The sequence below is a fragment of the Thermobia domestica genome, chromosome 9 (genome assembly GCF_964235325.1).
Source record: "Thermobia domestica chromosome 9, izTheDome1.hap1.1, whole genome shotgun sequence".
NCBI classification, from domain to species: Eukaryota; Metazoa; Arthropoda; class Insecta; order Zygentoma; family Lepismatidae; genus Thermobia; species Thermobia domestica.
The window spans coordinates 202,883-216,793 of record NC_137462.1 but is presented as its reverse complement, the minus strand read 5'-3'; the positions used below and the strand labels follow the sequence as shown (position 1 = coordinate 216,793).

Sequence of the window (13,911 nt, the reverse complement as noted above, 5' to 3'; positions counted from 1 at the left end):
AACTCTTTGCACACACTTTGCATGTGTGAGGTCTTTCACCTGTATGTATTAACATATGTGTAGCCAAATGAGATCGTTGAATGAATCCCTTTCCACAATCATGGCATATGAGAAAAATGCCCCCTATATGTATTAACATATGTCTCTTCAAATATGAATATCGTGTAAATCTTTTACCACACTCTTCGCATGTGTAAGGTTTTTCTCCTGTATGTATTAACATGTGGCTATCCAAACTGGATTTATGATTAAATCCCTTTCCACAATCTTGGCATTTGAGAGGTTTTTCACCTGTATGTATTAACATGTGTGTTTTCAAATATGATCGTGTAAATGTTTTACCGCACTCTACGCATGCGTAAGATATTTGACCTGTGTGAGGTCCTTCACTTGTATGTATTAACATATGTGTGGCCAATTGTGATCGCAGATTGAATCCCTTTCCACAATCATGGCATATTAGAAATTTGTCACCTGTATGTATTAACATGTGTGTCTTCAAATATGAACTTCGTGTGAATCTTTCACCACACTCTTGACATGTGTAAGGTTTTTCTCCTGTATGTATTAAAATGTGCCTATCCAAATGAGATCTATGATTGAATCCCTTTCCACAATCTTGGCATTTGAGAGGTGTTTCACCTGTATGTATCAACATGTGATTTTTCAAATATGATTTTCGTTTAAATCTTTTACCACACTCTTGGCATATGTAAGGTTTTTCACCTGTATGTTTTAACATGTGCCTATCCAAATGGGATCTATGATTGAATCCCTTCCGCAATCCTGGCATGTGTATGTGTTCTCACCAGTATGTATTGACATGTGTGTAGCCAAATTTGAACGTTTGTAGAATCCCTTTCCACAATCATGGCATATGAGAAGTTTTTTACTTGTTTGTATTAACATGTGTCCATCCAAACTTGAACGTCCATTGGATTCCTTCCTGCACTCTCGGAATGAGTGCGCTATTTCACCCGTGTGTTTTAACATATCTGTTCCGAAATGTGATTGAGGAAACCCTGCGTAAGGCTGCTTGCAAATATGAGATTTCTCACCTGAATGACAATTTATTTCCTTGCGTGTAGTAAACACATATGCTTTCTTGCAAACAGTGTTTTTATGTAACCTGCAACAAATTCAATAAAGACGCTAATGGGTATCGAGTAAAATAGGAAACACTAATGATATGCAAACAGTTCCTTATCCAATACTTGCTTACTAATATATTTTTTATTGCATCTTACAGCATGTTCTTGCCATTTGTATCATACCTGATACAAATGACGTGTTCCCTCTATGCTTCGTGTATCATATCTATCATATCTGATACGTAAGGAAAGTTCTTCTTATCGATGTGAGTATACATATATATCTATAACAACTTACTGGCTTTCATGGACCTAGAAAAACATTCTGCTGTAGTAATTCTCGCGTCAGTTGACTACTTTCCTCTCAGTGAGTATGTTTTCGCTAAATGAAATGTGTAAACATTTAGCTAATAAATTCGAACTCTGCAATTTGTAGATTATCATCTTTATTTTTCATACGTATTTTTGGTGTATTGTGGAAACGTTGGTTTGTGTAGATTATATTAAGTTCGAATAGCATTTATTAAAAACATATGTACTAGGTACCATACAAGTGAGCCTAACTGCACAAGCCAATCAAAGAGTATACAAAAAGTAAATTCTCTATGCATTTGTTCGAAGTTAACTCTATATATTTTAATATTGATGATGACATTATACTAAATCTAATGCATATTTGCACTACCCATGTAAATCATCACTTCCTGTCGCATAAAATATGACAGGTCTACACAACGATTAGGCCACTTTAGTACGTGTTGTTGAAACATTCTGGGCACATACATGGATTGCCTACGCACGCATCCCAGATAGCTTTTGTGACCTATTTCCTTTGTCCTAGTGTTGACCCACCTATTATCGGGTACGTTTTGTAGCACCCCGTACACCTTTCTCGAAGTTCCGTTGGGGAACTACGTGCAAGTGTGAAATTAGGTGATGCTTACTATTTTCTTGTTTGCTGGTGCAGTAAGAGCTGATTTACCTTGGATTGATGCGCAACATAAAGATTCCATTATGGGAACGCGAAATTCCTTGATGCTCATGTTCTCTTTCAAGGTATTACTATTATAAAGATACTGAGCAATTACAGGACTTGTACCTCAAATTGCCTAAATCACAATTTTTCCTTACCACTTTGTATATCTTCTCGAAGTCTACTATCTGGTCACAAGAACAAATTCTTTTCGTCGTTTCAATTTGCAATGCACTTAGGTTTTTTAAGTTCTTGGCAACGAAAAGTTTTCAAGACATAGTCGTCTGCTGATTAAGCAGTGGAAATCATTAGGATATCTCTTTGGGCTTTCAATTTCAAAACTGATATCCCTCTTCCTGATTTTTTACAATTAGCCTCTTTTCTTTTCAACTTCGTATATTTCACTTCATTTCGAATTTTTTTTCTCATTTCACAAGATCCCAACGAGATTAGAGTTTTCGCGCAACAAGTAATATTTAGACCAATAATGATAAAATAATTGTCCACGTAAAATGAACGTCATTCACCAAAAAGTCCTGTAATCAATGACACAACCACTCCCTCCGGAACTGACTATCTTCATTTACAGTTCTACCAAATACCATGCATACCCATTATCACTACACAAGTTAAGAGACATTCATTCCGTATTTATGGCTGTTCGATGGTACATGCTGATGGAAGGATACTCGGCCTCGTCATGGGATAATGGATTAATCCATTAACATCTATCCTCCTCGAGGATGTATACATTGATATTTGCTAATCAACACATTTTGAATCTTTTCTACTGAAGAAGTCTATTATCATTAGCACTTTCGTTTTCGGCAAAATGCCACAATCACAACAGAAGTTCAAATCTGTTCTGCGACAGTACCGATCATGGTAGTGTGAGACTACATAATTTACTATTGCTCCAATAGTTCTCCACATTACACTTTGACAAGAACCATAGAACCTACCAAGCTAAAAGTTTTCTTTTTTTCTTCAATGTTGGTCCGAGTGTACCTATGTAATTTGAATGAGGTTCAAAGTCTTCATTTTGCGAGAGAGTGTGAGTAACGAAGAAGTTTGTTTTATTCACCATAATATGTAACAACATTTGGATTGCTAGAGAGGTAAAATATGCTATATAGAATTTTTAGTACAAAAAAGTGAGCAACTGATCTAAGCTTTAAGAGATTGAAGCGGCAAATTGCGTAGTTTCCTTAATATATATAAAAATACTATATTATGTAAAATTAATAATGGATGTCCACTTTATTGGTCACAGTTTTGTTTGCATATAAGAAATTTCAGGTAAACTAGCTTTTTATGAGTATTTCATAAAATGTTGTTCACCTGTGAATCCATGCATCTTAAACACAACATACAGACTTATTTCCATATTTGAACATGAAACAACGTCTTAAACTGTAGAAGCTCTCGTGGAATAAGACGTTAGACATGTTTTCAAACAAACAAAGTATTTCCATCAACTAAATAGCAATATTTTGCCCTTCCTTTATTACGTAGATTATTCTGCTGCTTGGGAAGAATATGTCAACAAAAAATTCCTCCTGCGTAATTCATACTCATATTACGTGCATCATTCCCGAGTTACTATTATGCAATTTTCACTGGACAAGACTTTACTACATATCTATGTACTTTTAAGACTTCATGCAGTATATAACTTTTTAAAAAGACGACTGGGAAAGTAAAATTTACATACTATATACCGAATATTCAGATAAACATTCAATATATGAAGACCATTATAACAACGAAACAAGACAAGCAATTCACATTTAAAATAGTGCTTTAGAAAATAACTTCTTTGCAGCTCTATACCAATGCTTTCTGAAAAGTGTACACATTTTATTTATATTATCTCATCAAAGTCCCTTTACTTCGCGTAAATTCTTGCGGAAACTTGTCGATTTTCATTTCAGTAACAAATAAGATCGAGAAGCTGCAGATTTTGAATCGGGGGACAATATAGGTAACTTATCCCCCATTGTATTTTCTCACAGAACTGTGTAATTCAGAAGTTGAAGTTGTGCGTTAGTTTCCTGCATATTCTGTTACAGAAATCTCACCTGGGTCAATCCATGCAATGTGATAGACAAAAAAGAAAAATTACCGCTCGACATTTTCTAAAAAATTAATTTCTTCAAGAATGTTTATCCTATATCAGGGTACTCCGAAATCACAAATATTTTTTTAAACGTACTATAGCGACGCAGTGGCTGCAGCTATTTTTTTTTTTTCGATTTTAGGCATTAACGTCGTTTTGGATATCTCAGCAAACATTTGTCTTGTAGAACTAAAACATTTGATTTCTTAATATTTTTGCCTAAAACCACTTGAAGAGGGTGAAATCAGGGTCTACACTAGCGACATTTTTGGACATTAAAAACATGACTGTGAAGAGGAAACAAGTGACGGAGAGGTCTGAATTTGGTTCTGCAAGTAGTCCGGGATCATAAGTTAATACGCCAAAATTTACAAAACTGTAGCTGCTCCCAAAGCCCTGAAGAAAATAGCGAAGTTGGGAAATTAGTCCAATTTAGCATCTTTCACTCTCCAATATCTCTAATGGGCCTGAATAAAAAAATCTGATGTTTTTGCAATAGTTTGTCCTTAAGAGGGAGAAGGAGTTCCCTACAGCGACCGGAATATTGGTGTTCAATTTAACATGGGATCTCAACAATTTTTTAGGCAAATCATCGTTTCATTTCGTTCTTTTGCAAAAATGTCTCAGTAGCTCACTAAATATGATGCATCTCATTTTAAAGGTGCAATTTGAACGCTGTGCGTGATATTTTCTTCTTATAAATACAGATAATTATAATCCAAATTCCCATAAGAAAATGATCAAAATTAGAGGGAAAAGTCTTCTGTTTTTTTACAGTAAGGAAAAGAGCTAAAAACTTCGGACTTTTTTGAGAATGGAGTACAATCTTTGTATTTGTGCGCTACTGTACTATTTTTTCGCTGTTTCCAAAGACATCCATTACACAATCGATGAGAAATTATATCCTTCATCATTGAATCTACAGAATTCAGAAATCAGATTTTTTCGTGTTCATGTACTTGGCCATCTAACTGCTAGATGTCACTATGGTCATTCCTCATCCCACTTTCCTTCTCAGCGGGAGCCAGTCCTTTTGAAAACCTACTTTGAGCTTCTTAACAGGGGCGGGAGGAAGGAAATCATTGTGAAGAACGGGAACTTCAAACACGAGGAATGACAAAATTTATGACCTCTTTAGTTGATGGTTTCTGCTTTAGCAGTACAGTGTATTTGTAGATGGTTTCTATGAGAAGTAATTTGTGTTTGTAGCGATAAAGTCAACCTTTCGACAAAGATTTGTGAAGGAGAAGCCGAACCAAAGTCTTCGTTTATGTGTACTAGACACACACACACACACACACACACACACACACACACATATATATATATATATATATATATATATATATATATATATATATATATATAGTGGCGGATCCAGGATATGATCAAGGGAGGAGCTAAACCATAGTTTGCCTCTTTATCCAGAGTAAACAGGATTGAAGCCCATTTTATCCTGTGTATACGTGAGCATCAAGGAAGGGGGGACTATAGCCTCTATAGCCACCCTTGGATCCGTGCCTGTATATATATACTATTTACAGCGCCGGATTTACGTATACGCTAAACAAGCTATAGCTTAGGGCTCCGCTCTCTTGGGGGGCCCCAAAATCTAAAGAAAAACTGGATATACATTTTTAAAATATAAGAAAATTAAAAAAATAAAATAAAATGTATATATTCATAGCAACAGTGCTTCCTGCTATGTAGCCTAGGTTCATGTAATTAATGGAGCTTCTGCTAGTCTGCTTCCTAAATTATCTCTAGTTTCTCCATTTCTGTATGTAGGGTGTCTATGTTGATCCGGACACACATAAAAGGCCCCATTACCTTAAACAGCTTGGGGCCCCACTAAACCTAAATCCGACTCTGACTATCTCTTTATGCATATTTGCTCCCTCTCTTTTCAAAGTAGTGTTTCTTTGATATTGCTTCCAATTTCGGCAGGTTTTACCACGGGGGGAAGATTCCTAAGTGCGTTTGCACACGGCAACGATAATATCGGTGGAAGTGCCGATAATAGCGGTGAAATAGACTTCAAATCGTAGCTTGCACACGCCACCGACATTATCAGCCGAAGCTCCGACACGCAGATGCTGTCGGCCAAGCCCCCGATATTGTCGGCGATATCGCCGACACCGATTTTGTCGGGGGCAATGTTTTCTTATGATTGGATGCACATGCGGCTTATAATGTCGGCCGGCCAGTGGGTTAGATGAAGAGAGTGAGTTACAAGGCGCTGTGTATTCTTGCTTCGTTTCATGTCTTTGGATTTTTTTTGTTTCCATTTTATCTATTACAATTGTATATTAATATTATTATTATCTTGTCCTATAAACAACTTCGGAACAGCTTATTATTTTTTTACAGTCTCTGTTTTGGAGTAGCTAATTCCCTTTATTAAATAAGTATAAAATGTGGGAAGTCTGAAGAATACTGGTTTCCCTCTAAATAGCTATTACCAAATAGAGTATAGGAAATTTAGATAACTAATTTCTTGATTATTTTCCACTCCTTTTTAAATTTTTGTTCTTTCTCGCTCTCTCACACACACACACTCTTTGATGGTATATTTTTTAATCTATTAATACATTCTGGAAATTAATTTAAGCGTAATTTTCAAAGTTTAATACACTGTGAACATAAGCATATGGAAAAAAACTCCTGATTATTATTACTTCCTTTTATTTTCATCAAAATTGTGTGCAGATCACTTTTCCTGGTCCCACTCAATAAGCAATCATTGAATAGAATATTTGTTGACAAGTCAAAGTAGAATTATCATTATTTTGAAACGAAACCAGCACAATCAAACACTCTTTGCAAAGCTCCAAGGACAAGTGACTCATTTGGCATTTTCTTGATTGTGACCTCAACAACAGGGATGTGACTTTATGCTTCACTTGTTGCAGATTTTTTCTCTCACTTCCAAAACTATCCCAAATCCCCCATTTTTAAAAGAATTTGTGGAATGGCAATTGAAAATAAAGACCAAAGCTATGTATCGAAGTTTTCCCTCTCCCCTTTGTACCGGCTTCGACCCCCTGATAGAGTTCCGCAGTTTAGCTACAGTGACTGGATGAAAAGGTTGTGTATTATTGTATTCTTACCTTTCTAGTTTTGCTTAGATTTTTAGAGATGGCAAGAATTTTTCCATTCGATATTTTAACCCTTATTGAACTGGTGGAATGTAGACCTTACATATGGGATAACAGACTCTTTCAAGGATAGAATTGAAAAGCAAAAAGCATGGCAGGAAGTTTATGCAATCCTTGCCCAGGATTTTGAGTTCATGGACAAAAAGAAACGAGAAACGACAGGTATGTATGCAACAGTGTACATCTGTCTTCAACATTGGGGGAAGGGGGGAAGCGTAAGATCGTTCTCATATTATATGTTCAAAATATTTCTGTAGTCGAAAACAATGCTGTGGAGAATTGGGAGCAGAGTTGTCTTCAACATTAGGAGATGGACAGATTTCAGGCTTATTCTGAGTGGACACTAATTTCTTGTATGTATGAGTTTGTATGAGTTTCCTTACCGTTGGGTGATTGTGTCTAACCAAATGGAAAAACTTATGATTTCACCCCTTACATAAGTTATTTATGCGAGAATTATTAAATAGAGTTGCCTCATGAGCATCCCAAACTTCCGGCGGAAATCTTGGTGGCACTCTCTTAATTCTCACGACATCACAATTCTCAGAATTGAAATATTATTAGCAGTTCCAATTTTGGAACATAATGAATAAATCGAAAATTTATGTTGAAATCTTCATTTACCAAGTAAGAAATAAAATAGTTCAAAACCCGAGAGTTCAAATTATACTTTCTGCTTTTATGTCCTCCTGCCATTTCGTCCTCTGCTATTTCGTCCGCCTGCCATTTCGTTCTCTGCCATTTTGTCCTCCTGCCATTATGTCCGTCCCCCATCCCCCATGTATCCCGGTCTGAATTATTTGTCTAAAGCCCATAAAACATTCAAATTCAAATGTAGATGTTGCTCATCAGTGTCGACACCTAAATATTTCTCAATCAACGGTAGGGGTGCTTGGTACCCTCAATCTGTCTCCCTCTTATTAGCGGAGAAACACTCTATATTCGGTAGTAATTCCTTTTTTTTTAAGTGCTGTTTAATGTATGTAGTAACGCATATGAAACTAAATTTTAAGATACCGGTACCCTAGTAGTATAGAAACGCACCAGATGGTACCTTACCAAAATAAACACCCTATGCCAAGGATTCAAACATTAACAATAAAAAAAAGATAATAATAAACATTTTAAAGACAGTCTTTTATTAATCAAGTCGCACTTAAAAGTAAAAAAAAAATGTTTATGCATGACAAAAAAATAAAAAAATGGGATGCGCTCTAATATAGGCTTACAGTTACTTTATAAATTCTTAAAATGACGCGCACTATTCTTTTTATTTAGTCTTGCATAAACAAAATTATTTTTAACTTTTTAGTGCGAATTGATTAACAAAATAATGTCTTTAAAAGGTGTTTTATCATTTTTTATTCATTGGACACATATTACAAATTCTAAAGTGATGCAACCAGGGAAACCAGGGCTGGTTCAAGGCTAATATTTATTTTAGAATAAATAAGTTGAAAATAAAAATATATTAAAATTTGCTTTTAAAATAAAAGGATATATTGCAAAGTATGAAAGTAACAATGGAATATTGTATTGTCACCGGACTTACGTCGCTCTGCAACAGTTCTTACTTCTATGACGTCAAGAAATAAGTTCAATTTATAACTAACTAACTCTATGGCCTATGGAACCCGGAGGTTCAGTGCCGCGTTCACAAAAGCTCTCCACTGACTTCTATCCTTAGCTAATTGCATCCAGTTTCTACTTTGTATTCCTATCTCTGCGAGATCCATCTTAATATTGTCCTCCCATCTGCGCCTAGGTCTTCCTAATGGTCGTTTTCCTATGGGTCTACCAGTCAAGACTTTGAAAGCGTTTCTACTTTCTTCCATTCTAGCTACATGACCTGCCCACCTAAGCCTCCTAGACTTGACGACCCTAACAATGTTGGGTAAACCGTATAAACTATGTAGTTCCTCGTTATGAAGCTTCCGCCATTCCCCATTCTCGTTCCTCTTGGGTCCGAATATTCTTCTCAGGATCCTGTTCTCAAATACTTTCAGTCTATGTTCTTCCCTCAGAGTAAGCGACCATGTTTCACAACCATACAGAACAACAGGCATGATTATCGTTTTATATATTTTAAGCTTCAAATTCCTCGATAGAATTCGCGACGACAAGAGATTTTGAACCGAATAGTAACACGAATTCCCTGCTTTTAGTCGACATTTAATTTCTTCGTGAATATGATTTTCGTCTGTTAATATTGATCCTAAATATTTGAAAGTATCTACTTTATCAAAAGCATTATTTAATATTTTAACGCCTCCACAATTTGCCGTATTACGGTCCCGACGCACTTCCATGTATTTAGTTTTCTCTGCATTTACTTCTAAACCCATGTCCCTGCAAGCGTTTAATAAGATCTCTGCATTTATTTCTACTGTTATCCTATCATCCCCTATTAAATTTACATCATCAGCATATGCCATAACCTGGTGAATGCCGTTCAACTCTAGACCCTGGTTGCTATCTTTGATTTTCCTTATGGCGTATTCCAGCACAAAGTTAAATAATAATGGCGACAACGCATCTCCTTGTTTCAGGCCATTTTCGACGTGGAAGCTCGTGGACAAAAATTTTCCTACCCGGACTTTACTTTGGGATTCACTTAAACATATCTTAATTAATCTAATTAGCTTTCTCGGTATTCCAAGTTCTGTAAGAACGTTGTATAATGTTTCTCTCCTAACCGAGTCGTAAGCCTTTCTAAAATCAATAAATAGTTGATGTACCGGTGTATTGTATTCCCACTTCTTTTCGAGTATTTGGCGAATGGTAAATATTTGGTCGATAGTTGATCGATTTCGTCTAAATCCGCACTGATAATCTCCAATAATTTCATCTGCGTATGGGGTCAATCTTGCTAACAGAATATTTGAAAGGATTTTATAGGATGTTGACAGAAGAGAAATGCCTCGATAATTATTACAGTCAGTTTTGTCGCCTTTCTTGTGAATTGGAACAATGATTGATTCTTTCCACTCTTGTGGCAATTCTTCCTTGTTCCAGATAAGGAGAATGAGTTTGTGTATCTTGTTCCACAATTTTTCGCCTCCAGCTAAAATTAACTCAGCCGGAATTTCATCTACACCCGGAGATTTGTGTTTCTTCAATTTCTTTATAGCGGCTTCCACTTCTATTCGATTGGGTCCTGGAATATACGGTTCTGCGGTGTGTATCTCCTTTCCTCCACGCACATTAGTTTTTGGCTGCGTGTTCAGCAAATCGTCAAAGAAATCTTTCCATCTATTTAAGAGGCTATCCGTATCGGTGAGAACTGTTCCGTCAGATTTCTTTAATATATAAGCACGAGGTTGATAGCCTTTCTTAAATTCGCTGATCCCCTTATACATGTCCCGAATATTTTTATTTTTACTATTATCTTCAAGTTCCTTAATTTTAGCTTTCAAAAAATCCCGTTTCTTTGTTCTAAAAGTTTTGGAAGTTTCCCGCCTGATATCTGCGAAATTTTGTGTAGTTGTTTCATTCGGATTTTGTAGCCACCGTAATTTTGCCTGTTTTCTCTTCTCTGCTAGTTTAATGCATTCTTGGTCGAACCATGGTTTGTTCCTACGTATTTCCGCGTGTCCCAATTTTTCTATTGCTGAATTTTTAATACTATCTCTAATTTCAATCCAAGTATCCTCAACACTAGTGCATTCCGAGTCTTCTAAAACCGCGAATCTATTCGAAACTTCAATCTGGTATTCCTCTCTTACCTGCCTCTCTTCTAATTTCTTTAAATTAAATCTCTCCGTTTTCGGACATTGAATATTACCTTTATTCAACGATAATCTCTCCCGTATTATCGCTACTACCAGGTAGTGATCAGTGTCACAATCAGCCCCTCTAAACGACCGGACGTCAATTATGCTAGATTGTCTTCTTCTAGCATTAAGTTCAATTTAAGTTCAATTTATACGAACACTAATTCAATGTTTGGAAAACACCAGTTATGTACTTGTACACTCATGTCCAAAATGATTGTTGCATATCTATAACTGTCTTCTTGTAAGAATATAATGTAATAATGATTTTGCTGGGTACTTTTAATACTGATACTAATTATGTGTACAATCGGGAAATGTATATGTGGTAAATTTCATAGGAAAATATTTATAAATACGAAAATTAGAATGACTAAACAAATGTTGCTAAATGGACGGGAACGTTTTATTTTCGTTTTATTGCTCTTATTTACTGCTCTTTTGACATGAAATTTGCCACATACATGTCCCTGCCGATTGTATACATACCAACATGATAAGAAATATCGGATGAATTCGTTATCAAATTATATTCCTACAACAACATATTTATAGACATGCAACAATAATTTTGGATATGAGTGTACCTTCCTAAAGAAGATGACACATGTTTTAATTCTATTGTAAATGAAGTGGTCTATTTCCCCAAATAAAAAACAACACCAAGCAGGGCATATGCTCCCTCCTGTCCTTCCAAGCCGGTTCCCAAGGACCCGGGTTCAATTCCCGGCGGGAGCTCATGTGGTTCGGATTCCACGTTAATCAGTAGGTCAACGTCTCATATAGCCTCGATGCTGAACGGGACGTAAAACTCAAAATCAATCAATCAATCAATCAATCCGGTTCCCAAGGCTGCATGTAATATTGCAGCCCTTTCCTGTTGTAATAGGAAAAACTCAGGATGGTCATCCACTGGTATCGAACCCAGGACCATTCGAATGTGAAGAGAGAGGGTAAATCTTGTGGTCATATTTTGAAAAGAAAATAAGGATATAAATCCCACTAGAAAAGAGTCACATTGTCAATACATTTCAGATCTTTGCCTGGGTTTTCTGCCTTTCAATTGAAAGTTTTTTTTAACCACGATGGCCCTAAACAAATTAGAATAGTTTTATTGACTCTCCCGTTTTTTTTTTAATATTGGCATGTTTTTTATTTTATATCAGACTCTTCTCGCACTATTCTGTTATTTACCATAGGTAGAATCCTTTGAGAAAGAGATGTTTGTAACCGTCGTAGATATTTGAGTGGCTCTCTAGACACGGAGCTGACGGCTGATAATCATGTTGGTCCCTCTTATTTATTTTTTTCTTCAGTTCTGATTCTCTTTTAGCCAAAAGAAAGGAATTTCACTCTTCTATCACATTTCCAGCCGTAACCATCCCCTCCTGCGCTGTCCAACTTTGACCACATGCAGGTGAAAACGAAGGAAAAGGAGGGGTGCCATTTGCTTTGACGGCATTTCAGCAACAACCCCATCTGTTGCCAAAATAAGGAAACACTTTGCACTGCAAGGAGAAGCAGGAAGGCTGATAGATCCTAGATTTGTCAAGGTCACTTGACTCCCGCCGACTCTTAATATACCATAACGTAAAAGAAAGCGCGTTTTGTGTTTATGAGCAGAAAGGGAGTCAAAGTATCAAGTAATGACGTCATACTCTAGGAGGTGTTTTGTTCATAAAATCTACTGGAAATTTGTTGTAAAGTAAAATAAAGTAGGATGAATGCTTAGTCCAGTCAAGGCGCTCAAGTTCGTTTCTTTCCTCTAGTTATAAACTTGTCACGACAAGAAAAATCAAACACTATTTTGGTGGTATGGAAAGAGACTGGCGTCATAACAAAAGTGTACAGTAAGTACATGGTAACGTCTTAAGACCATATAATTACAAATATCAATGTGAGTAATACTACTATTACTTTTAATAATAATAATAATAATATAGAGAAGTTTACTAAATTAAAATATTTGCCATAGAGCTAAAAGGAATGAGATTAACGAGAAGAGAGCAACATTAATGGCGAAAAATTCGTGTAGAACTATTTACAAATGTTTTAACATTAGAATAAATATAGAAGAAACTAAACAATTGAAAATTCATAACTCATCACTAATAAATATACAGACCTAGCGTACAGAACAATTGGATAGGGTACAATGCATCAGTACAAGTTAACAATCGTATCTGTTTATAGAACTCCTGATAGTAACCCAAATAGTTTTTCTTAGAGAAAATGGAGAAGTTATTGGCATTTCTGTTATTGGCAGTAACTGGCATAATTATCAGGAAGTAATAGAGAGCGAAGAAAAATGCACATTTTGATGTGACAACTGAGAAACGAAGTGTCCATAAGTTACTTAATCTACTCAGACAACATAATCTCTAAGTGATTAACTTAAACCGACTAGTGGCACAGCGTGCTTCGATAATGCACTTACCAACGTAAAAACGGAATATTTAACCAGTAATGTATGTCAATTTCCTTTCTCAGATTATGATGCCCTGCTAGTCAATCTAACTAAAACAAAAGTAGAAACCTGCAATTTTAGTATTCTCTCCACCAAACTTATAGCAACTAGGCCCATCAGAGCAACTAACTCGGAAAGTTTAATTCAACTATTATCGTGTATAAACTGGGATGTAAAAATTAAGTACGATAATTTAAATGCCAGCGATACATTTGATCTTTTCTTAACTAAGTTTCTAAATATTTTTAAATGTGTGTGCCTAAAATGGTGGTCCGATATAATTCACCAAAGAAAAGCAAGTTAGGTAATAGAACGTGGTATACCCCAGAA

General features: G+C 35.9%; 1 protein-coding gene across 4 annotated transcripts in view; it reads right to left on the bottom strand.

The window, feature by feature from the left end:
- Nucleotides 1-586: 586 nt before the first annotated feature.
- LOC145694320 (uncharacterized) overlaps nt 587-13,911 on the bottom strand; it is a 29,316-nt gene continuing 15,991 nt past the window's right edge. For 3 of the 4 annotated variants that reach the window (XM_081770414.1, XM_081770415.1, XM_081770416.1), the window contains exon 3: nt 587-1,129. In XM_081770414.1, coding sequence (XP_081626540.1) covers nt 736-1,129 — 394 coding nt within the window. In that variant the 3' untranslated portion in view covers nt 587-735. The remainder of the gene's footprint in view (nt 1,130-13,911) is intronic. The other variant, XM_081770418.1, reaches the window with a different exon arrangement.